The 26,404-nt window shown below is 38.8% G+C and overlaps 1 protein-coding gene across 1 annotated transcript in view; it reads right to left on the bottom strand.

Annotated features, from left to right (window-relative positions):
- Positions 1–18,922, bottom strand: part of vps8 (VPS8 subunit of CORVET complex) — a 109,336-nt gene extending 90,414 nt beyond the window's left edge. The window contains exons 1-18 of the mRNA XM_079616163.1: positions 18,742–18,922; positions 18,339–18,407; positions 17,582–17,710; positions 17,355–17,453; positions 16,136–16,168; positions 16,001–16,055; positions 12,529–12,653; positions 12,317–12,403; positions 12,162–12,229; positions 10,218–10,371; positions 7,708–7,767; positions 6,138–6,245; positions 4,705–4,785; positions 4,447–4,617; positions 3,368–3,442; positions 561–596; positions 385–475; positions 66–112 (exon numbers count right to left, since the gene is read on the bottom strand). Coding sequence (XP_079472289.1) covers positions 66–112; positions 385–475; positions 561–596; positions 3,368–3,442; positions 4,447–4,617; positions 4,705–4,785; positions 6,138–6,245; positions 7,708–7,767; positions 10,218–10,371; positions 12,162–12,229; positions 12,317–12,403; positions 12,529–12,653; positions 16,001–16,055; positions 16,136–16,168; positions 17,355–17,453; positions 17,582–17,710; positions 18,339–18,407; positions 18,742–18,813 — 1,560 coding nt within the window. The 5' untranslated portion in view covers positions 18,814–18,922. The remainder of the gene's footprint in view (positions 1–65; positions 113–384; positions 476–560; positions 597–3,367; positions 3,443–4,446; positions 4,618–4,704; positions 4,786–6,137; positions 6,246–7,707; positions 7,768–10,217; positions 10,372–12,161; positions 12,230–12,316; positions 12,404–12,528; positions 12,654–16,000; positions 16,056–16,135; positions 16,169–17,354; positions 17,454–17,581; positions 17,711–18,338; positions 18,408–18,741) is intronic.
- Positions 18,923–26,404: the final 7,482 nt, after the last annotated feature.

Genomic DNA, 26,404 nt, shown 5'->3' with positions numbered 1-26,404 from the left:
CTATGGCTATGTTCATTGTGAGACCCAGATTTCAGATGTCATTGTATTAACTCCAAGAGTCTTACCTTGTCCGCAACCACACCTTTTCTCTTAGCAGGTTCTGCAAATAGACCTGTAACATTAACACATCACATTAGGTCTTAATTCCTATAAGTATTTTGTGATATTATTAGAGCATTCAAATCGGATTTGACCCTAATTCTAATCAAACAGCATTCTTCTTTTTTCTTTTGGTGGGAGACTTTTTTTTTTTTTTTATCTTTTATGGTCTTGGAAAAAGAAAGACTGAGAGGGCTGAAAACAGTAAACATTTTCACAGAAATAAATAATTTTAAAAAATCAACAGAAACACATTTTAGAGTGAATGTGTACAGAAGGACTGACCTAACACAGCTTTGGCGGTGCCCTCGTGGAAGGACCAGGCCAGAGACAGAGCCTCCATGAACTTCTCCTGCTTCAACAGATGGTCCACACGCTGCAAGACATCAGAACGACTCATCACTATCAGAGTCACTAATGCTAATCTGATATCAGTGATGTGTTATAAAATAATGCCTTACCTCTCGCCAGTTCCTCAGGGTCATGATATGCACAGACTATTAAATAAAAAAACAGTGATTAATTAACTCATCTCATACAGGGCTCAACAGTAAGAGTAGCCCAATGACCTGTGGCTGTGAGGACTGAAGTAATGATGCTGATTTTGACATTTTCAATATATTAAAATTATTTTAAATGATAATATTTCAAAACATCACCATTTTACTGTATCTTTGACCAAATAAATGCAGCCTTGGTGAGCATAAAATACTTTTTCAAAAACATTAAAAATCTTGACTCCAAACTTTTGATTGCTAGTATGAGAATACTACTAATAATAAATAAAAACACTAGAATATTATAATTTTATTCACATATGCTGCTAAAATATGTATTACATTTATGAACGGACCAGTGAAAATGATGGCAATACAAGTAAAAAAAAGGGGGGGGGGGGGGTGTCTGAGGCCAATGAGGTACATATATTTGCCATTAAATGTATTGGCAGAGCATAAAATTAGACTCATTCATAAAACTGAGGTGTTTATTCAAGCACTAACTGAACTATTAAATAAGCAGCACTTGGGTGAAGTGATACAGGGCACAAGAATTAATGTGACCTCCCAAAGCTGGCCCACTCCCATGTCTAATGGATAACCCACGGGCAATTTTAATGCAATCCTTCTTCCTCATTCTCCCTCCAGCTGCCCCTCTCTCCCTCCATTTCTCTTCTCTTCCCTTCCCTCGCTCTGGCTGCAGGTAACAGGAAGTTCAGCAAGGACATTGCGGAGAGCAGACCTCGATGAATATTCAGGGTATGCATGATGTGTGATTAGCATAATAGCACTTGAGTGTGCCAGAGCTCAGTCAGAGGGGCACTGGAGGAGCCAGCCAAACACAAGCCACACAGCATGTGCTACCAGTCTCAGAGTTCACAAGATACCCTTGCAAACCTCATGTATCAATTACACAACTTTTACAAATGTAAAACAAACAAACAAAAAAAAGATTATTTGTTGGATAGTTCTGATGTAGACCTAAAAAAGTAATACAATAAAGCTAAATCTTCATAACCAATATCTATAAATGACAAGTTCCAGTATCTTTGGCAAGGCAAATCTTGAGGATCAAGCCAAGCAGGGACAACACATGGAATGACATGGCGACTGGTATAATTCCTCATAATCTGGTTCAGATCAAAACATTTAATTAGTTTAAATATGTACATCAAATCAGCTTTTTAAAGAAGGAATTTCCACTAGCCAGTTTTTCAAATGATTTGCCCAACACCTTTCTCAGCCAGTTTTTCACACAGTGTTCTTTTCACGTGCGGAAAAACATCCCACACACTGTTAAAAATCGTCTTCTCATTGGCTAAACGTTTTGTCCATCAAAAAAGTTTTACAAAGGCTGGTGGTATACAAAGAAAATGATCAAGACACGAGACTGCTTGTATATTATGAGTAAAACTATCGTCTTGTTTTTATACAGAAACTTTGGAGGTGGGCTAATTTAGTTTATAATAGTCTAATTTATAACATCATACATACAGTTAAATGGTGTGTGGATTGCATCATTTCTTGGAGGAAAATGACAGGATGAATCTCTGGATTGGATTGGATTCATATGGCTGTTATGGATTTCATTTAATTTGTGCTCTCAACATAAATAGCTACATTACTGTTGCTGAAGCATCTATATCATAAAACAAAGACTGGATATCAACGTTAAAATCTCAGATCTTTCAAAAAAAAAACGTTTTGGAAACTTTAATAACATTGTTGGATAGCAGTCTATATACTGTAGTAAACGTAAACTAAAGTAGATCAACTAAATTAAATTAACTGACATAACCGGAAATTGGACAGAAGTCACATCTCTTCCATTCTTAATCGAGGAGGGTCACAGACCTCAGACAAATCAAGGAGAAGCCAAAGAAGAGCATATTTTTAAATGGTAACCAGTTAATAATAAAATTACATTGATCATTTTTAATGAAAACAAAGATCAAAACATACTCCAAATTTCAGATGAGTTACAACCCCTTTCTGTTCTCCTGTCCCCACAGCCTCTTATGAGGGAAAGAAAAGTCACATGCTGACTGCTGTGACTGTGCCAGATTCAGCATCCTTATTCTCGCAAATTAGATACAGATTCAGAGCTAAGTGCATGCATTTGTTTAATGATGTAGCTGCCCACAGCATAGTGTACTATTTTTTCCTTTTTTTTACATTATTAACAAGCTTTTTATTTGGTTATTTGGACACAGAACACTGCAGCTAAACATTGAGAAAATATATTTCCGCTTATAAACATATCAAAACTACAAGCATTTATTTTATTTGCATCAATGAGGGATTGTAAATTAATTTAACCAAATATTTCAGAAATATTGATTGACCATATATCAAATTGTATTGGTGGAGACAATGGACTCTATGCATAGCTCCTTCTGCATTTAGCCGCGGTAGCCACCGCAACATCCGTTGCAACGCAGTGTATCGAAATTTTGAGAAATTTCAGCACAAAATTTAACTTTGAGGAACACAGGATAAAACAATACAGATACAATCCACCTTTACGGTAAAGGCATTTAAAGTTTCTGGAATGCATACTAAAACGCTTTGTTTTAAATCAGTGCTAAAATGTTTTGTTTTTCTATAATTCTATATTTAGTTGTGATTGCTAGTTATTAGCAAAATGACAGAGAGAGTTTAGTACCACAGTTTCCTATGGGAAAATACCAGAACTGAAATTTTAGCAGATATACGTAAGCAGTAGGCCATTATTATGTGCTTGTGTTCAGTGTTAGCATGAGTGGCTTTACCTTTGTTCCCAGATACATAATCTGCCCTGCATTGCTGCAAACAGACTGGTAACATGTCTTCTCTCCAACTAGTGCCTGAAGATGTACAGAGGAATACTGATTTAATGTCTTCACCACCATATACAAACAACAAAAACTCATTTGTCACTATATCCCTAACATAGAGAAAATGTAGAGAAACTATAGAAAGAAGCTTCACATCTCAGGAATTGGGTTCGTAATATGTTTCTGAACCTAATGAACCATGAATCTTGAATCTCTGCTCTCACAACCTGGTCTCAGCCTAAAGCATATTGTGTATCGGATGTAAATTGTATACTGCTGGGCTCAAATTAACCTTCATGTCTACATGAATAGTTCAAGGCCAGAATAAAGCAGTAGGATTCTGGAAATAAAAAAATTCCATTAATTTCCACCTTATAAATATATGAGGGTCTAAAGAGAAATCTTCCTTGATCCAACAATTAAAGTTGTTACCATGGAAATGAGAAATGCAGCAAAGAGTGCACTGACATGAAACTTCCATGAAGCAACGTGACTGACATAGTCAAGTAAAAAATATAAAATTATTTAAGTTTGTTGTGAAATTTCAATTTTATATGGTACAGTTTTTGATCAGAGCTATTTAGTATTATTTATTTACTATTATAGTATTTAGTCATATTTTGAATTAAAATTTATTTTTATTTTTTCCTGTCATTTTTATTTTATATGATTTTGTCTTTTTATTAGTTTTTTTATATTTAGCTTTCATTTGTTTTCATTTCAGTTTTAATAATTGTATTGTTAAATTATTGCAAAGGGGTTGTTTTATTTTACGTTTAGCTTTACTTCAATTGACAAAAAAAAATTATAATGGTTTTTAATGCAGTTTTTGATCCAATGACATCATTCACATAGTTTGTTGTTTCTTTAGGTTTAGTAAACGAAGACTTTTTCTCCTATTCTTAAATATTTTTATGCTTCAAATAAAATAAAGCTTGTGAAAAAAGGGACCATTTGCTGTTGCACATTATATGCTACAACATGCACCAGACCAAATGGTGAAAACTTTGGCATGTCATCATCCTGGTCCTTACCAGTGCTTGGCTGACATTTCCACCGGTAGCAAGGGATTTAAAATGGCTGCTGTTGTAAACCAGCTGTAGCTCAGCCATGTCCACTGTTTCCAGCTCCTCCTGACTGGGCCGGTCCACCACTCGCAGCTTCTCTGTGCTGTCCATTAACACAAGCGTTCGGGAGTTTATCCACTGCCAATGGACAAGAGGAAACATGAAACTGCACATTGCCATAAAAGTAATCAAACAAAAATGAATGTAAATGAGGGTCTGACTCACACTCAGATTGATTAGGTCACAGTTGAGTTGGAGCTGTCTCTGTTTGATGACATGGATGGTGCCAGACTCATCTTTTTTAACCTGTGCACCAAAACAATAGATTGGGTTGATTATTGTATGACCCCGGAGGGTTAAAGGTGAAGCATACCACTCGTTTGCCACGGTTCGGACCAAGGGGTCAAGGTTTGATTGGTTAGCATGGTCCAGTTAGTCCATGCTGTAGCTACACCATCTGGTTCCAAAAAGCATTGTTCGCCATTGACACACCCAAGTATACATAATTGGGCTTTTTTGTTAGTTAGTTAGTTGTTTCGACTTATTTTATATTCAATAGCATTTATTTATTAATCCGTTGTATTTTGCTATTATGTTTTTTTTATTAAATGGCTATTGTTAGACAGTGCTAAAACTCGAACGTTTTTGCAAGCAACATATGCATTACTGATTTTAATACATTTTAGCAGATGTTTAACTAGTGCCCAGATTTTCTGTGGCAGTAGGGCTGCACAATTCTGACAAAAATGTGATTGCTATTTAAAATTAAATAAAAAATAAATTAAACAAATAGGCTACAGGTTTGCTATGCTTGTTTTCAGGATTGCACAATTTGGCCAAAAATGTCTGAGCACACCCTACTCCGAGACACACCCGATCATAAGCTTCTCACATGTAAAAGAACATAGTGCCTGTCTCCACACTGAAACACACAGCGCATATATTTATTTAATTAAATCACAGCCTTTGCAGTTTGACAATCAGATTTTTTTTATTAATTGTGTTTTGATTAATCGTGCACCCCTAATTTAAGGCTCAGGTAATTTGGTCCTAAAAATCTTTGTGTGCCAATCAGCAAATATTTCTCCGTATATATATATATACACACTGATGAGCCAAAACATTATGACCAGTCACAGGTAAAGCGAATACCATTGATCATCTCCACACAAAGCCACATATTAGGGTCTGGGTAGTTTAGATGGTTAAGAAACAATCAGTTCTCCTAATCAATGTGTTGGATGCCGGAGAAATTGTTGATTTCCCAGCTGGACCAACAAGTTTGATCCACGGGGGCTCCACCTCGCAACCTATAGGACTCGAAGGATGTGCTGCTAACGTCTTGATGCCAGATACCACAGGACACCTTCAGAGGTCTTGTAGAGTCCATGCCTCAGCAGGTCGGTGCAGTTTGGGCAGCACACAGAGGAACAACAGCATATTACGCAGGTGGTCATGATGTTTTGGCTCATCATTGTGTAGTTTTCTCCCAAAAATCATATATGTCCAAGTTTTGGACAAACAGGTACAGTTGTCCCTCCCCAAACCATTAGTATTTCCAACCACTTGAGATGTTCAAACAGAATAAAAAATGACACAGTTCAACTTTAAGTCAAGATTCCATTTATCACGTTTAAAAGAGTGTTGCTCAAACAGACCAGCAGGAAGTGGATGGTGTCTCCTCTACAGAAGGCCAGAACAGGGTTGATTGCTTTCTGTGCTGCCACAAACTGCCACGCCAACAAGGGAACGCTAGTAGGATCCGTCTGCATACAAAAATATAAAAATGCATGAGATGGTTAGAACTGCAATGATTAAAGTCCAGACCAAAAACACATTTATCCTGCCACTTCATTGTTAGCACTATGTAAATACTGCCACACTTGCCGGTGCTTTTAGACTTTGCACTTAATTGGCATCTTTTCCTAGCAGCAGAAATAATCATCACTTCTCACTACAATGACTTTTCCACTGTGAAAAAGATACAAAGAAAATGTTTGCAGGAACCTCAAAACTCTATCATAACCCAAATCAATTATGTGAAGGCAAAATTTTGTGATATTTGCATGCTAATGGGCAGCTGGTGCAAGAGTGCTCTGTAGTAAATGAATCCAATTTAGCTAAATTTAATTGAAGAGAACATCCTCCACACAGGCATAAAGGAGACGATAGACCAGATGAAGCCAGTTAAACAGTCACTTAAGGACCAATGTGGAATTTAAATGCAACTTCCAATAAAAAGTTCTACAGTTATTGCACATAAAAAAAGTGATTATCTAAAATGATGTGGTAGAAATCATGCACTGACATGTCTAAATTTAGTCAGAATAATCAATTTGCAGATTATTTGCTCTAAAGCGTGAAATTAAAGTTAAGACCAACTTTACTTCCGTATTGTGAAGTATTTCTGAGTGAAATTAATTATCTGGGGAAAAATGTGCAAATGTATGTGCATTGGTGAATCATTTACAGTAACACTAGTAACATAAGAAAATAAACATGATTTGTCTATAATTTATTTGCTTTATTATTTCATGCCAACTTTGAAATCGAACACTCACTCTCATGTCGCTCTAAATTCAAATTCAACAAATCTGATCTTTTTCATAAGCATGCTGATCACTGGCTGTCAAATACAATTGGAATTTTACAGTTGAACAAAAGTTTAATGGTTTAGTTTGGAATGAAATGACTGAATAAATGACAGAATTTTCATTTTTGGGTGAACTAACTCTTTAAAGGCCAATTCACACCACACAGACAAACAAGTCTGCCGTTCGATTTATAATTTTATGAAAAATAACTGTCATGTTCACACTGCCCCAACAGACACCAACAAAAGCTGATTCATGTTCAGTCAGGTGAAAACAAACCACGACCAACGCCAACATACGCCGACAGGGTTCACATACTGATCCGACAAAACCCAACAGATGCGTTTGTTGGCGTTTGTCTGGATGGGGTGGGAACTAACCTTAAAATTTGCATGATTACACTGAGATGTGTAAAGTTAGGTACTGCAAGATATATAAATGCATCAACCTGTAAATTATATTTGCAGTTGTTGAGAAGAGGAAAAACGCTAGAGATCAGTTGATCAAATGTACGTGCTGTGAAAACAAATACTAACAGAGGGTATAAGTTTATGATTTAGATGCCGTGTCAATAGCTGCTGGAAAAACAGAAACAGGCATGAACACACTCTGAGAATGAAAGTGTGTACTGCACCTTGCCGTAGGGAAAAGTCATCCACACTTTGAGTGAAGGCTTCAGTCCTATCAGCAGAATCTGTCAAAATAAAGTTTGACAGAGTTCAGAGGCTGAATAAAACTGCAGTGACACAGAGAGGATCTGATTGTGTTCGGATGTTAGTGGCTGACTGGTGCCTCAAACAAAGAAGTAATTCATCTGACAATACTGATAAATTACTTCCATGTTAAATAAAACATCACTTATTTTAAAGCAAAAAAGCCTACAACTCAGCACAAGATATTATAGATTTCACCCAAATAAAAGAAAAATATAATCCCTTTTACAACTCAAATTTCACCCAATTTAATGCAGTGATACAGTGACATATACATGTATGATATACACTTCTATTCATACGTTTGGTAAAATTGAAGACTGGAGTAAAGAGTTTTTTTTTGGTTTTTTTTGCATAAAACAAACATGTCCCGAAATAATTCTAATATGTTGATTTGGTACTCAAGAAACATTTCTCATTATCAATGTATAGAACAGCTGCCGCTTAATATTTTTTGTAGAAACAGTGATACATTTTCTTTAGTTTATTTGGATGAATGGAAGGTTCAAAAGAACAGCATTTATTTTAAATAGAAATATTTTGTAACATTATAAATGTCTTTATTCTCACTTTTGATCAATGTAATGCATCCTTTCTGAATTATTAATTATTATTATTCTGAAGTATTAATATCTTCATTTCTGACCCCGAACTATTGAGCAGTATTGTATGTTATGGGAGTAATCTATATTTATTCAAATATATTCCTTATTTTCATTCATTATTTAATACATAAAAATAATGAATGAAAAAGATTTCATTCAAACCATGTTTATTCTCGATGTAAATGAACCAAGGCTCTAAACTGAAATACCTAAAGTAGACTGTTTGGTCTACTCATTTTTATACCAAATACTAGAGCTGCTCAATTAATCGATAAAAGATCGTAATCTTGATTCAAACACACACACACACACACACACCATCTTACTCCTGAATGACAACGATTCGGCTATGTTTATTAAACCTTTGACAAGTATGATCACGACCCAGAGAGAGCAGTAGTCATGTATAAAACAGCTTCACAGTCTTTTCAGTCACACAGTACCATCATTTCGGTGTTAAAATAATTCAAATTAGCCGCGTTTCCATTACCCTTCAAATTGCGAATTGAAAATACGCTCAATGGACATGTCATTTTCGCAAAAAATCCCATTTATCACAAAAAAAGTTTTTACGCTCACATGAGGTGCTTTTTCAGGCAATTTGAAAAATAAATATTTCACAAAACATCACTGCAGTGGGTGAGATATATAAAACTACCAACGTTCGTTGCCATGATTTTTTTTAATGACTTTCGCGATAGGAAAAAATCGCGTTATAGTCGCATAATATCAGTTAATGGAAAAGCCGTCATTTCGCAATAGTTTTGAATCGATATTTAGAAAGGAAAAAAAAACCTTTTTAAAAAGTAACTTGGTGCTTCAAATAAAGATTATATCGATTTCATTGTTACACCAGATGGTGACAAGTGACAAATGTATGTCACTGAATCATTTCTTCAAGAGATTCATTCAAAAATGCAGATTAATCTAGTATTGAAACAAGTGAAGTCTTTGAGTGAGTCGTTGAATCATTAATTCAAAGCGATTGTTTTAATTAATTCACATTAATGAAATATATTTAAATAGATTGCAGCAATTAACGTATAGTCAGAACCTCTAGTAAATGAAATTTTATTGTTTAGTTGTTTATTCACAATCTTGGGAGTATTGTGATCTCTAATAAAAAATAAAAAATTGGGATTCTCATTTTATCTGGAATCGTGCAGCTCTGCCAAATACAGTCATTTGTTTTGTAGAAACCACAGCTGCCATTGTATTATAATATTATACCACATTTAAATGAAAGATACAATACTATGGTCAGTATATATATGCATATATATCTATGCACCAGTCTGCGTACACGTCACACAGAAGGAAGCGCCCGCGCCCTCAGATCATTTGGACGTGGCTGTGTTACAAGAGGTAAAAACAATATAAATACCGTTCGTTTTCTCACACAAACCGCTCGTTTCGTGTCTTAGGCCATCAATGTGTACTTACGATGGGGAATTGTTTAATTTGGACGATGGGGAATTGTTTAATTTGGACGATGGGGAATTGTTTAATTTGGACGATGGGGAATTGTTTTAATTTGGACTCTGTGTATGCTCTTTGAGACAATGACCATAGACCTGCATGATATGACTGTCAGACAAGAACGGTTTGACCTAAAAATATCAAAATTGAAACTACTGCGGAAAAAAAGACACCTACATCTTGGATGCCCTTGAGGTAAGCTAAAACATACCAAAATTGTATTTCAAAGTGAACTATCCCTTTAACATTGTTATAAATTTTGCTGATATAGTACTGAGAGACACAAATGAAGGTATTGTGATAAACCTAGTGAGTAGACAGTTGTAGACTGTACTGTATGAGCATACCTTAGTGAGTGATGCCATGGCCAGAAGGGAGTACTGGGTAATGGGATGATCTTTCAGTTCAGGTCCAGTATGTAGAGGCTCAACACAGCAAACCTCACCTTTAGAACCACTGAATAAACACCTGGATTCACACGTCCTCATTCCCATTACCCTCCTAGAGAAAGAGAGAGAGAGAGAGATTATGAACCACTGATAATAGAGTGCCAGCATTACAGCAGTGAATGATAAGATGCCTTGACAGGTTATAAATATGTTTTTTTTTTCACTAAACAAAGGCATTCAGTGGAGAATGAAGGAAAATTTCCTTCTCCAATAAGGCATGAAAGACTACAGAGATAACAGCATTCATCAATTGATACAGATTCATATAATTAGATTTCTGTTGGCATCTATTGGACTTTGAATGATTAAGTCGAGGCGTGTGATAGAGCTCTATTCTAAACCATTGGCAGGAAAAGCAATGAAAAGAAAAGTAATTAGAAATATGATGCAAATTTTAACCTAATACTAAATATAAGATGATATTTTTCTATTTTTAATGTAATATTGAAACAACAAACTTCATGTAACAATCAAATTTTGGGCGATCAAATGCCCAAATCAATTGCAACGGATCGCGGATAAACATTCAAACAATTTTAAACGCAGAAGAAGAGGTGAAAATCGGGACTTGCGCGTTATCTGTGACCACAGCCGCACACACCCTAAGCACACGCACGCAGAGAGAGAGAGAGAGAGAGAGAGAGAGCGAGAGCGAGAGCGAGAGCGCGAGAGAGAGAGAGAGAGAGAGAGAGAGAGAGAGAGAGAGAGAGAGAGAGAGAGAGAGAGAGAGCGAGAGCGAGAGCGAGAGCGAGAGCGAGAGCGAGAGCGAGAGAGAGAGAGAGAGAGAGAGAGGCGTTATAGCACTCGAACACAGAAGAATTGATTCCTATTTTGCGTTTCCTAAAGACGGACTCGTCTTCAATTCTCTGCAATATTCTCTCAGTTATGTCATAGGCCTAGTTGAAAAAAAAACAGATGTTTGTCTTTTTTTTTTTCTGTCTGAGCAGAAAACCAATATTCCTACTGTTGTCTGTGTCATTAATGTTAATAAAACAACTAACTAAATACAGCTTTAACAAATTTCTACAGTGAACAAATAGTGTTATTTTACATTTAGGCTTAATTATTAATTTCTGTAAATGGAATTTGACTTTGTAACTTTGATCGTTAATGATTGTATTCATCTCTGCTTGTAATTTGTATATTTGTTCTTATTTTATTACTGACTGTTCACTTGTTTTTAATAATATTAGAACTTTTTCAGTGAAGAGCATGCTTTCTTGCAGCACATCTTAGTCTTCGCAAAATCCTAATTATTAACTTTGTATCATATGATGCTCATAAGTTTCTTCATATTGCGTTAGTAGCGGATAACACCAAATCAGTAAAATAATAAAAATTGCACAACGAAAGATCTCCATAAATTGCCTGTTTTTGAACTTCCTGCTTTTCCCTGCTTGAGAATGAACTAGCGGACTTTCCTGGTGTGAAAACACCCGTAGTATTTTCTTAGTAGGGCATGTAGGACATTCTTTTAGTATTTTATTGCGAAAGCCTGGCTTGCAAAGAGCTTACGAAGGATGAGTTGGGAACTCTCTGTGGATCAGGAGAAGGGTACAAAAGTATTTCCAAAACATTAGATGTGCCATGGAACACCATGAAGTCAAGTGATGAAAATGTTGTTTTAGGTTTTTAGTTTTAGTTTACAGTATCAGCCTATGGGTCATTGTCAGACAGACAGTGGATGAAGCTCTACTGCCCCCTGCCTTACAGTTATCTGTACTACAATGTTACAATGTCACTTTTGTTTATCAAATTAGATTCAAGTTATTACATGTAATATAAACTGAATCGATGTACTTCAATTCAATCATATCTTGAGTTTTATAAAGCACATCTCACCTGAATGACAGCTCAAACACTGATCCGCCACTGTCATTACATACAGCTAGCGCCGGGTGGTCAGTGAACTGCAGAAAGAGGGAGTGAAAAGTGCTTTATTCAATGTCAATGAACAACAAAGTGTGTGAAGTACATACAAAAGTGCTGTGCAGAACCTTCACATGTAGTATGGCAGTGCCGGGTGGATGGGCGTCAGTGATAGCGCGGAGCAGCTTCCCATTGGCCAGATCCCACATGGTGATCTGCATTAGAAATAAATGGACACTTCCCATTAAATATGTACATAAGCATTGTATCTGACCAGATCATTATGAAAGTTATTCGCAATCGAGAATGTTTGTCAGTTTAAGGGTTTGTTGCCGCTCACCTGTCCTTTGGCAAAACCACACAGTAGTCGTGTGCAGTCGTGATTAATACTGAGAGCTGACACCGCACCGTACTCCGCTCCTGTCGCTGTGGTGCCCAGGCAGAGACGCAGGGCCTGGTTCTGATCTGAAATCATAATTTACAAATTAGGAAAAGGAAAGTCCAAGCAAAGAATTTACGCAAATAGTAATTTTGTAATAATACTTGCAAACGCAGCCGCAAGCAAAACGCAAACAGACAAAAAGCGTGCAAACAGCCATGGCAAACATCTCAACCCATATTATTCTACTACAAAAAAGATGCTTGAGCTGGTTTAACATGCTCTTATGTCATTTCACACTAGACATGCAAGCAGCATGTATTTTTTTGGTGCCCATGTTAACAGGTTAGAGCATTCACACTGCACGAAGTGCACAATCATTTTTGCTGTGCTTTTCATGTTGAATTAAAGTGACAGTGCACTGTTCCTGGCCAATTAGCAACTTCACTATAAAAGCATATATAAAGATCAGCCACAACATTAAGACCACTGACAGGTGAAGTGAATAACACTGATTATTGTGGCAAGCCGGACAGCGTGGAGAGCCGTGAAAACAGCTCCAGAAGGATAAAAGGAGGAGTGACGACAGTGCAAGATGAGAGAGGACCAGGCCTGGACTTTATGTTGGTGTTTTGTTCTTAATTTAAGCAGCAGTCATCCATGAGGGGCTGTCGCTTTACTTTTGTTTTGTTTAGAGATGCAGCGATTGGCCAGTGATCGGAATCAGCCAATTTTTCATTATCGGCCCGGAACGGTAACCGGCCGGTCAGTCTCATGTCTTTCCGTTTGCGATCCGGTCAGTTTTGTTGCCAGCGGCACAGACAATAACATTAGCTGCGTGTTCTCGCTCTCTTTTCTCAGACGGCGAAGAGACACACACCTGCCACCTCTCACTCACTCGTCTCATTCGCTCCGATTAATAAGGGCTTGTATTGAGCATAATTTTACTAAGTTGATCTTACAAAGTTGATACATGTCGTACAAGTCGTAAGAAGATCCTTTTAAAAGAAAGATACCGGTTGATGTAAAATATGTCCGACGGTTTGCACTGTATTTTATTATTTTATTTTATTAACTGTGATTCAGGAAGATTTTATTAATTTTTAGGGCTGTCTGATTGGAAGAGATTTTGAAGGGGAACGGGAGAGCTTCACTCCGACGAGGCGAGTGAAGATTATCTATACTACGGAGACTATAGAGGTTCGCTGTTTGTTTAAAACAGCAAAAGTGAAACGTGCTCTGCGGGGGCCCCATTGGGCAATACTGGTGTAAGACACCACCCCAGCAGAGGACGTCCCTGGATTGTAGGTCCAGTGGCACCGCAAACCTGCTCAATCACTTCCATCTCGGTTTTAATTATTTTTATTTCTTTTGATTATTTTAATTTCTTCTATGTAAAGCACTTTGAATTACCACTGCTTAGCTTTGCATTTACTGAATGAGCACTGTGCCACTGTTCGTCAGACTGTTTGCACTGTATTTTATTTTCTAAACTGTTTTAATTATTCTTATTTCTTTTATTATTTATGTAATCATTTCAATTTCTTCTATGTAAAGCACTTTGAATTACCACTGTGTATGAAATGTGCTATATAAATAAACTTGCCTTGCCTTGCCTACTAATTCCCGCAGGTTTCGACTCACACTAAAAGCTTGCACACCAATGATCTATATACCGGTAAGTAGAGGCGAGCCCGTCTGGTCCAATCACACAGGAGAGCTACTGTAGCTCAAATTGCTGAAAGACTTAATGCTGCTCATGATAGAAAGGTGTCAGAACACACAGTGCTTTACAGTTTGCTGCGTATGAAGCTGTGTAGACTAGCCGTAGACCACTCAGTGTCCAAGATGACCCGTCCACCATCAAAGTGTCTACGATTAGCACATGAGAGTCAGAACTGGACCATGGAGCAATCCGATCCATGGAGGATCCACCTCGCAACTTGCAGGACTTAATGCATCTGCTACTTCTGTCTTGGGGCCAGATACCACAGGAAACCTTCAGAGGTCTTATTGAGTCTTGATATATCAGAGCTGTTTTGGCAGCATAAGGGCCTGTGGATGTATGCGATATTAGGCAGGTGGTTTTAATGTAGTGGCGGATCAGCGCATGTCTACTGCAGTGGTTCTCAACCAAGGGTCCTGGGTCCACTAGGGGCCATCAGCAAACTTCCCAACACAATAATCTCAGTGGTGCACTAGAAAAGCCCATTATGAAAGGAAAGCACAACAGACACATGCAGCTTTTTGTGCCGCTTCTTCTCTGCTTAAGCATCCGGTGTGAAACGGGCATTACTGTATTGCTATTAAATTATACTATATTAATACATTACCTTTTCCTGAAAAATCCACCCCAGACAAGCCAAGGCAGTGAGATAGTAGTTTAAAACACTCAAAACACATACTATTATAGTAGTACATTTAAAGAGTTCGATAACTGCATTTTTATGTTAAGAATGAGTGATAAGCCCAATGATAAAGCATTGTGATAAAGTGCAAAAGATTAAAAGATGATTAAAAATATAACATCTTTGCAAAAAGTCCCCCTGTGGTGAAAATCACGTTGTCTGTATGTCTATGTGGTATGTTTAATGTGCTTTAAGACAAACCATGTGCAAATTATAAGTCAACACCATTGCAGAGTATTTTCTCCTTAAAACTGCAGTGAAAAAAAAGACTGTGTTTGAAATCGGCAGTGTGTCTTACGTCACTAACTACCTTGTAACCAATCACGTCAACGTGCCGGCGGGCTTTAACATATCATTCAGCAAACTAGCAGGGAAGTCTCGAGAGATGCCAGGTTATCCCGGTATATTTTTTGTTGGGATGAAAAATCGGATAGAATTAGCAATATAGCAGGTGAATGATGTGTATTCCGATGTTATAATGAACTATATGCCTTTCTCCACTGACGTTCTGAGTTGTTCAAACCGTTTCTGATGATTGTTAGAAGAAAGACTGAGATGGCGAATGGGAACATGGTTTGTGTAACATTAGCAACACAAATATTAGCTGTTTGATAACGTAGTCGATCAAAAGGCTAATCATATTACCGGTAATTACCGCTATGTGTCTAACATTGTAAATAGCATTTAACATTGTAAAGACCATTCTGCAGCGTTTACCTCAGTAAGTTGGCCGAGTTAATCTGTGAGCTGGCGTGAGAGAGTGGAGGTCGGGCTAATTTGCATATTCATGATTCCGCATATACTTAATGAAGCAAGGGTGTAGAGTTGCATTCAAGCTATTTTAAGGCATGGAGGATTTTTTTTTTTTTTTTCACAGGAAAAAACATTTAAATATGTAATTTTGGTGATCAAAGATGAGCTTTAAGGGATAAAATGATTGACTACAGGGGGACTTTAAAAAAAATCCACTGTAGTGCCCTTTATCAACTTTAACACAACAGGACAGAATTGAATGATGTGCTTACCAAACACTAAGGCCAGACCATGTGACGTCCCTACAGCAATCACATTTGAAACAGTCTGCAAACACAAAAGCATTTCAGACATAAAGAAAAAAAATGAAAAAATAATTAGAAAACACAAGTCAGTCAAATACTCACTATTGCAGTTGGCAAGCCAGCATCAACTTTATCCTGAAGAGAGTTGGAAAGAGTAAACGCACAGAATTAGAGTTAAGAGAGAAACAATTTCACAGCCATAGAGAAAATGTATTTTGAAAGAGCCTCTGGATTACAGCTCCAAATTATAAGAAAAAAAAGAAGAAGAAAAAGAATTGTGCACTATTCAGAACTTAATTGACAATGCCTGAATTTGGAATGCAATGGAACTAAATAAAAAATATATATATATATATATTGTACTGCTGTATAGTATAGTTTTTAATACTATATGAATTTATTAAATATATTTGTTATCATACATACAACATACTGTATTTACACACAGCATATTTAGTATAGTATAGTATAGTATAGCATACACCAATGAGCCAAAACATCATGACCACCAGCGTAATATGCTGTTGTTCCTCTGTGTGCTGCCAAAACTGCGCCGACCTGCTAAGGCATGGACTCTACAAGACCTCTGAAGGTGTCCTGTGGTATCTGGCAGCACATCCTTCGAGTCCTGTAGGTTGCGAACCTGGTTGCGAGGTGGCCTTAGTATTTGGTGCCACCGTGGATCAATCTTGTTGGTCCAGCACATCCCACAGATGCTCAATTGGATTGATATCTGGGAAATTTGGAGGCCAGGGCAACACCTTGAACTCTTCATCATGTTCCTCAAACCTTTCCTGAACAATGTGTGCAGTGTGGCAGGGTGCATGATACTGCTGAAATAGGCCACTTTCATTGTCATCAAGGATTGTATCTGGTCTGCAAAATGTTAAGGTAGGTGGCACATGTCAAATGCATGTCCACATAAATGGCCGGACCCAGGGTTTCCCAGCAGAACATTGCCTAGACGCATCACATTCCCTCCACCGGCTTGTCATCTTCCACATGCAGTGCATCCTGGTACCATCACTTCCATAGGTAACCGGCGCACTGCTGACCAGGAGCATCCCACAAGCCTTCTCGTTTCAAAGATTCTCTGAGCCATAACATTTTGGCCCTTGTCAAAGTTGCTCAGATCTTTATTCCTGCCCATTTCTCCTGCATCCAACATGTTGATTAGGAGAACTGATTGTTTCATTACTGTCTAATCTACCCAGACCCTTAATTGTCTTTGTGATCAAGATGATCAATGGTTTTCGCTTCACCTGTCATAATGTTTTGCTCATCAGTGTATAAGCAGTAGATGAAGTATTATTACTCTTACCGCAGCAGATACTATCTGGGCTGAGATGCCTTTCAGCACACTGCGTCTAAGAACAGATCCATGTACTGTAGCGTTAGTTTCCACTGCTTTCCTCCTCCTGAGATGAACATACACAGACTAATTACTAAAAGGAAAAATACTATATTCAGTCACAAACATGCATCACAACATCAATATAGAGCATGTGCTGTCAATGTGTAAGCCGGGTGAAGAAAGTGTCCGTTCCTCTTTAAGTGTGTGCGGTCTCCACTGTCAGAGCTGGCCAGAGAAGAGGTCTCACAGGAGTGGGCATCAATGTTCTCTGTGTTCAAAAGACACGTATCCTCTAGAATAAATGGCTCGTCCTCATCTTCAGGCTAAACAAAAAAATTGACAATTGAAATATTAAGCATGTTAAAACAAAAACACTATTACAAAACAAAGACTATAAATCTTACTATTAAACCAAATGGTTTTGGTTTGAATTGTGAACTAAAGATATAATGAGAAAAAAAGCATATATACTTTACCAGTGAAAAGTTTGAATCAATATAGCTGAATATAGATGATGATCATGGCCTAAAGGCTTATTCTTGCAGTTAGTTTAATAGATTATCATTAAAAGTTTAGGGGACAGGACAGATGCTTTAAATTGATTGAATAAGACAATATAGGCTAGACATTTACAGTGTTAAAAAATATTTATATTTCAAATAAATGCTGTTTGTTTAAAGTATCACAGTTTCCACAATAATATTAAGCAGCACAACAGACCGTTTTCAACATTTATAGTAAAAATATGTCTCGCATCAAATCAACATATTAGAATGATTTCTGTAGGCTAATGTGACACTGAAGGCTGGAGTAATGGCTGCTGAAAATGTAAATATGTAAAATGCTCATGTTAAAGAGTGAGTAGGTGAGGTGTGACCACAATGTGACTGGCATATCTGTAAATCTAAAAGGGTGCTGATGTAGGGTGACTATAAAGATATATAACCTGACCTCATTCAGAATGCTCTCCAGGGTCGGAGGAGTGTCCACTTGAGGGATGTCAAACTCTTTATCATCAATCTAAGAGGTAAATAATGCTTAATATTAATACTTAATTGTAATACATACATGAATCAAAGTAGCAAGATGCCTGCAATGACTGTGCATACTTTAGGTTTCTTACCACACATACTGTACATGATAGCAGCTTAACATTTGAAAACAACATTAACATTTACAAAAACATATGACACAAATCACGAACTAATTGACTAAGAAAAACAAAAACACATTAAACGCAGTAATATCAAACACTGCATGAGTAAAGTGTCATTAAGGACAACGCGAAGCTCGTTAAAATAATTAACAAAATTAAACAAAACCACAGACAAACACTGAAGCAGCTCAGTCTTACCGCCTCTATTTCCATTAAATTGAGCTGTGAGGACGCAGAAACAAGACTGCGATTGTCTGGAGATTCAGCCATTATACAGTCTTAGATCGGCTGTCGGGTCTAATATAATTTATGTTATATTTATCAGTTGAAGTCATAATGCTCTGCAGCAACAGTCAACATCCTTGATAGTGTCGGAAGAGGTGGGACTTAACTGCATACGTAACCATTCCACTTCCTGTTTAGAAATATTTGTAATATACAAATGTTCCTTTTAATTTAAATCGTACAATATCAGTGTCTATAATTATTGTTATATTATTATTTTGTTTGCATTTTTATGTTTTGTTTTGTGTTTAGTTTAAGTATTTATTTATTTTTACTTTTCTTTTCACTTCACTTCAGCCCCAATTTCACTTCAGTTTTACACAGACTGTTAAAAAATAGTAAAATGGTTTTACCATATTTTTTATAGTGAAACAAAACAACATGGACATTAAAAGTTTCATTATGTTCAGACCCTACAAAATATCAATAATGACAATTTAAATGATTTTTTTTCTAAAAGTTATTTATAATTCGTCTACGTAATAGACTCACTATAAACCACAGAGACTGCATATACAAATAATTCGTATTAATTATTACAAATAGCTTTTTTAGAGTAGCCCATTTCTCCACTGGAAAATATATTTACAAGCTTTTGACCAGTCGTCTCATTGCAGAGGTTTGCTGCCCCCAAGCGTTTATGATTATAATAGGCCTAAGCATTTCTGAAATTATTCAATTTGTTGATATAACTTTACACATAATTTCTTTAAAATGTTTGACCAATTTGGAAACGTGTGACACTGTGTATAGTTTGTATTGTCTTTTGTGACAATTAAAATGTTTCATAGGCTATAGCATATAGGACTCACATGGGAATCAGATCCCATTCCCGTTTACACATAACTCCATATAATTCCATTATATCCCAACAACAATTTCTCACAACAGGCCATGGTAATACTTTCACACTTCTTTTTCACACAGTGCACTCTATTTAAATAATGGTTATTATTGATCAATTCAGATTAGAATTACTGTCACATCAGCCTGAATTGGAGTGACAGTTCTATTGAAAAACAATATCTGCTTATGAAACTGTAGGGCAATTATACCATAGTGTATAATGCATGAGCTAGATATGGTACACTAACCCATCCTTTGTTAATGAGAGACCTTTTCCTCTTTTCATCTGCTGGCAGAGATACGCCAGAGACAGCAGGCAAATGTCAACCTCGTCATTTCATTGCTCTGAAAGAACGGACACTGGTTCTGTTGCTGTATAATGACAGACCTCACATTGTTACTGTTCCATTCAGTTATTTCTGATATGTAGAAGAGGTGTGACAATATAATTCCAAAAGTGCAGCCAGTTACTGTATATGGTTAATGCTAGGTAGTAGAGTTAGTGAGATACCACTTTCTCTCATTTAGAGATATTTCAGTTCTCAGAGTTCCAGATGGTTGTACACCGCTCTGTTTGGCTGAAGGAAGATCTGGAGAGGAATCCAAAGACGGGGTGGTGTTTCTGGCTCTGGTTCACGGTCACCCTCGTGGACATATTTAGAACCAGCATCTCAAAATAGACTACTTTTCAAAACGAAAACAACATACAGACTGGTCCAACACTAAAGACCAAATTTCTGTTTATGCAATTGAATACTGTTTTGCAGTCTACATTATATCTAACTATATAACTGCTATACCATTTCAGTCTGATTCTGGCCACCACTTGTTGAGAGACTGTCCATGACTATTCTTGGCAATGATTTTTCCGGGGTATTTTGTCAGGTTCTTTTTGTCAGGTTCCAAAACCTTCCCATTGCAGTCTTGGGACTTGTGGATCCTTGGTTTCTAATTTTTTCCATAAATTTTGCGTTGTGTGATTTCTTATTTTAGATTTGTTTTAAAGCCTGCATCTGACCATATAGGACATGTCAGCTTTGATAATCAGAATCTCAATTATGCTGTTGTGTGAACAGGTAAACCTGTGAAAATTATGCACGGATGAAGAAACATTTACCCCCATTGTGCTGTATCTGGGAAGCTCTGCCTGCTTGCGTAAGTTTGATTTATGGAAGATCTACAATAAGACATGCTTGAAGAGGTATGAAATGTCTATTGCCATCAGACAATGATGCCGTTCCTTTGATACTGAAAGTATTAACCAAAGGCTTAGAGAACAGGGGTTATGTTGTGAAAAGTATTTCCAATAATATTGTTTTCAAATCTGTAAATCTGTACATTTATTCAAATGAACTGCACAAATGAGCAATCGAACCAAACCTGCTAAGTGTGAACACAAGTCATAAAAGCAAAATTTGACTTTGAATCCATGTACTAGCCTACTTTTCAAAAGTGTGTTTTTTAAGCTCATTAATGCTGAATTTATTGGATTGTTAAAATATAAATTGTATATATTTCAAAAAGTCATTTATTCCTGCTATGGCAAAGCTGTTTTCAGCATTACTCCAGTCTTCAGTGTCACATGAACCATTTCTTATTATTGTCAGAGTTGAAAACATTTGTGCTAAATATTTTTGTGGAAACCATAATAGGCATATATTATATATTATAGGCCTAATCCTTTTTCAGGATTAGATTAATTGAAAGCTGAAAAGAACAACATAAAATAGTATTATTTAACAGTGTAAAATGAAAATTTCCTTGCTGAAGAAAAGTATTAATTTTCTATAAAAAAAATTAATAAAAATATATAGGCTACTGACATGTCATCTCGGCCAGTCCTTTGGGAATTTACAGCTGGCTTTTATGTAGAAGTTTAAACATGATATAACTCATTTGGGGAAACAAACGGGTAATCTTTGGTATCTATTATAGCCTACTTGTTCCATAGCAAATCGATTTTGGTTAAAGGGAAAAATTGAGTTTCATAACTTTATATTTAGGCTATATTTCACTTAAATCATAGAGTAGCCTACTCCTTACGTTTGACTGAATTGTTTGCTTGTTTATTTCCTATTCTCTTTTATAATGGTTATTGTTGTTAATTACAATGTTGTTGTTCAATAAATATTATTTTATATAAATAGTAGGCTATATCTGCCATGTTTGGTATAGAGAAAAGGTGCGAGTCCGGATAGCTACTCGGGAGGTCGTGACGACACTATTGCAAACGAACTACGAGTCAGTTACTGATAATCGCGTCAAAGGAGCTGGTAGCCTACACGGCACGACTGTCCTGCACGAATTTTATCCTGAGCCGGCGGCAATCACGTAGCCTAGGCCATAAGCTGCAAATGATTTGTTGAAAAGCAGAAAACAGTAGCTATAACTTGAGAGAGGGAAACGTGTCTGTGTGACTGTGCGACTGTGTGTGTGTGTGTGTGTGTGTGTGTGTGACAGTGTGAGAGAGAGAGTGAATCGGGCCGACTCGCCGAATTGTTATGTTTAAAAATGATCAGTGCTCGGGAGATGCTCGTAACGTGCTCGGCTCGGTTCGTAATTCCTCCACTCTGCGAGCCGCGACCATGCGAGCATCACCGATTTCCACTCGATTTCTCCCGCGTAAAAAAAAAAAATCATCTGCGAGCTCGTAAAACCGGACTTCCGTGAAAGTTACATTATTACGCCATTAGATGGCGGCAAAGACCGTCTTTATGAGTGAGTCAGAACTAGGAAGTTGTTTTAGCGCTGTCATGGGAAGGACAATAATGAACATCGCTTTCCTCAGCGGACATTCAAACTGATTTTTGTATATAGGCTAATATTATGGATATCGACCTGAAGAATGAATGCTATATCAGATGCAGGTAATACACTCAACTCGTTTAGCAGATATCTCCATACCATCAGTAGCCTAGCCTGCCATCAATAATAGGGTACCAATATTTCTAACATTAATTAGTCCAATGCTTGAATGAACATGTAGGCTGCCTGGCATGAAGTTATTAACATAATGATACATTGGGAAGTTTCTACATAGCTCAGATATTGATTCATAATTATGACATTATGCCTATAGCTATAAGTTTTGGTTATAGACAAATGTAATATTTATCTCTTTCTCTTAAGCTCTTCCTATCAGCAATCTTCAATAAATTAGATGAATTGTCTTCAAATATGTTTACATTTACATTTATTAATTTAGCAGACGCTTCTATCCAAAGCGACTTACAAATTGTCATGGGCGAAAAAAGCAGGAAGCAATTGCAGGTACTCAAAGTGTTTATTAATGATAAATATGGTCACAAGAATCCAACAGAATGTAAGGGCGGCGAATCAGGCTCGTGCAGGGACTAGATGGTCTGTAGTGCGCTGGTGCAGTGCAAGTGAAGAATCCCAATCCGGAGCTGGAGTGCGGTGAACCCAGTGACGAAGAACACGAACGGCAGGAAGACAAGGCAAGGCGAACACTGACACGGCAACTCCACGGGAAGAACAGACACGGCAACAGACAGGACCTCAACAAACAATCCGACACTGGAACAGAGAATGGAGTGAGTATATATAGGGAACGAAAATGAACAGCAGCTGTGAACGGTGAACATGATGATAATGATTATCAGCTGGAGCGCTGACGGACAAGTGAGCGGGACAACGCCCACTCACACATAAACAAACATAGACACGAGACAAGAAGGAAACAATGTCTCCAACAACCGTGACAGTACCCCCTCCTCTAGGAACGCCTCACGGCGTTCCCAGACTCCCTTACCTGTCGATTGTAATCATCGATAAGAGAGTGATCCAGGATGTCACGAGCCGGAACCCAACTTCTCTCCTCCGGACCGTAACCTTCCCAGTCCACCAGGTACTGGAATCCGCGTCCTCTCCGCCTAGAGTCCAGAATGCGACGGACCGAATAGGATGGTTCCCCATCTACGAGTCGCGGCGGTGGGGGAACCGGGGCAGGCGGATTAATGCGAGAGAAAAAAAACGGGTTTAATTTTGGACACATGGAATACCGGATGAATTCTCCTGTACACTGGAGGAAGATTGAGGCGGACTGCCACCGGACTAACGATCTTGGTGACAGAAAACGGGCCAATGAATTTAGGAGCCAATTTATTGGATACGGAGCAGAGCGGAATGTTTCTTGTAGAAAGCCACACTTTGGAACCGACGACATATACGGGAGGCCTACGCCGGTGGCGATCGGCTTTGGCCTTGGTGCGCGCCCCCACTTGGAGTAAAGTCTCACGGGCTCTAGTCCAAGTGCGGTGACACCTTTGGACGAAGGCGTGGGCGGAGGGGACCGCAACTTTGGATTCCAGACTAGGGAAAACAGGTGGCTGGTACCCTACACTACACTCAAAAGGAGATAGGCCCGTAGCTGACACTGGCAATGAATTGTGGGCGTACTCCACCATAGGCAGTTGTTGGCTCCAGGAGGAAGGATTCCTGGCAACCGTACATCGCAAGGTTCTCTCCAGGTCTTGGTTGGCTCTCTCAGTTTGACCATTGCTCTGGGGGTGAAACCCAGAAGACAGGCTGACCGTCGCCCCCAGCAACCTACAAAACTCTCGCCAGAATTTGGACACAAATTGGGGACCCCTGTCGGAAACCACGTCTGCCGGGAGGCCATGTAACCGAAAGACGTGATTAACAACTGCAACCGCCGTCTCCTTGGCTGAGGGTAATTTGGGCAAGGGAACAAAGTGGGCTGCCTTCGAGAATCGGTCCACCACGGTTAAAACTACCGTGTTACCCTGGGAGGGTGGGAGGGCGGTAACAAAATTTAGAGCGATATGGGACCAGGGTCTCGAAGGCACCGACAGCGGTTGGAGTAACCCATCTGGGGGTCGATTGGACGACTTGCCAATAGCACAAACTGAGCAAGCCAAAACAAAATCATGAACGTCGCGAGCCATAAGCGGCCACCAGAATCGTTGTTTGACCAAATAGAGGGTGCGACTAACTCCTGGATGACAGGCTAGACTAGAAGAATGGCCCCACCGAATAACGTCTGGCCGTAGTTCCTCCGGCACAAATAAGCGGTTCGGTGGACACCGGATCGGAGGTATTACCCCTTCCAGAGCCCTCTTGACTCTCGATTCGACCTCCCATGTGAGCGTAGAGATAATTAGGGTCTCAGGAAAAATACGCTCGGGAGTAGGTACGTGTTCGGATCTATCAAAAATACGCGACAAAGAATCGGGTTTGATGTTTTTGGAACCCGGACGATACGAGAGGGTAAAATCAAAACGGCCGAAAAAAAGTGCCCACCGAGCCTGCCTGGAGTTCAACCTTTTGGCGGATCTAATGTACTCCAGATTCTTATGATCCGTCCAGACGATAAAGGGTACCCCGGATCCCTCTAACCAATGACGCCATTCTTCCAAGGCTAACTTGACCGCCAACAACTCCCTGTTGCCAATGTCGTAATTTCGTTCAGCTGGTGATAAGCGATGAGATAAAAACGCGCATGGATGCATCTTGTTGTCTGAAGGTAAGCGTTGTGAGAGAACTGCACCTACCCCCACCTCTGACGCGTCGACCTCTACCACAAACTGACGTGAGGAATCAGGGGCGATTAAAATGGGAGCCGAAACAAAGCGGCTCTTGAGATTTGAAAAAGCAGTTTCGGCTGCTTCCGACCACCTGAACGCAGTTCTGGGAGAGGTCAAGGCAGTCAGAGGTGCGGCTAGTTGGCTAAAGTTGCGAATAAAACGGCGGTAGAAATTGGCGAAACCCAAAAACCTCTGTAGGGCCTTACGGGAATCTGGGTTTGGCCATTCCACCACAGCCTTAACTTTGTCAGGATCCACACGCATACCTTCAGCCGACACGATGTGTCCTAAGAAAGGGACCGACTGTGCATGAAAAGCGCATTTCTCCGCCCTGACAAAAAGCCCATTCTCTAGCAACCTTTGGAGAACCCGTCGGACGTGCTGCACGCGCTCCTGGAGAGACGAGGAAAAGATCAGAATGTCATCCAGGTAAACATAAATAAACTGATCGATCATGTCTCGCAGCACGTCATTGACGAGCGCCTGGAAGACTGCGGGACTGTTGGACAACCCGAAAGGCATGACCAAGTATTCAAAGTGCCCCCTAGGGGTGTTGAAGGCAGTCTTCCATTCATCCCCCTTCCTGATGCGGACCAAATGATAAGCATTACGTAAGTCCAGTTTTGTGAAGATGGATGCTCCCTGCAACCTCTCAAAGGCTGAAGACATCAGCGGCAAAGGATAAGTATTCTTTACCGTGATGTTGTTCAGCCCCCGGTAATCAATGCAAGGTCGCAGCAATCCATCCTTCTTCCCCACAAAAAAGAACCCCGCCCCCGCTGGAGATGAGGAAGGTTGGATGAACCCGGATGCTAGAGAATCAGAAATATATTTCTCCATAGCCTCTCTCTCCGGAACCGAGAGTGAATAAATCTTGCCCTTAGGCGGAGACTTACCTGACATTAACTCTATAGCACAGTCATAGGGACGGTGCGGAGGGAGAGAAGCAGCCCTTGACTTACTGAACACTTCCCTCAGGTCACGATACTCCGCGGGCACGTTTGATAAATCCACTGCTTCCTCCTGCAACACAGGAACAGAGACAACAGAACAGGCAGACACAAGACAAGACTTATGACATTCAGTGCTCCAGGCTGATATAGTTCCTTGTTTCCAGTCAATGCGGGGGTTGTGTTGATGGAGCCAGGGGTGACCCAAGACAA

Source organism: Phoxinus phoxinus (genome assembly GCF_949152265.1).
Source record: "Phoxinus phoxinus genome assembly, chromosome: 6".
Lineage (NCBI taxonomy): Eukaryota > Metazoa > Chordata > Actinopteri > Cypriniformes > Leuciscidae > Phoxinus > Phoxinus phoxinus.
Note: the sequence above shows the minus strand (reverse complement) of the source record. Positions and strands in the feature narration are given on the sequence as shown.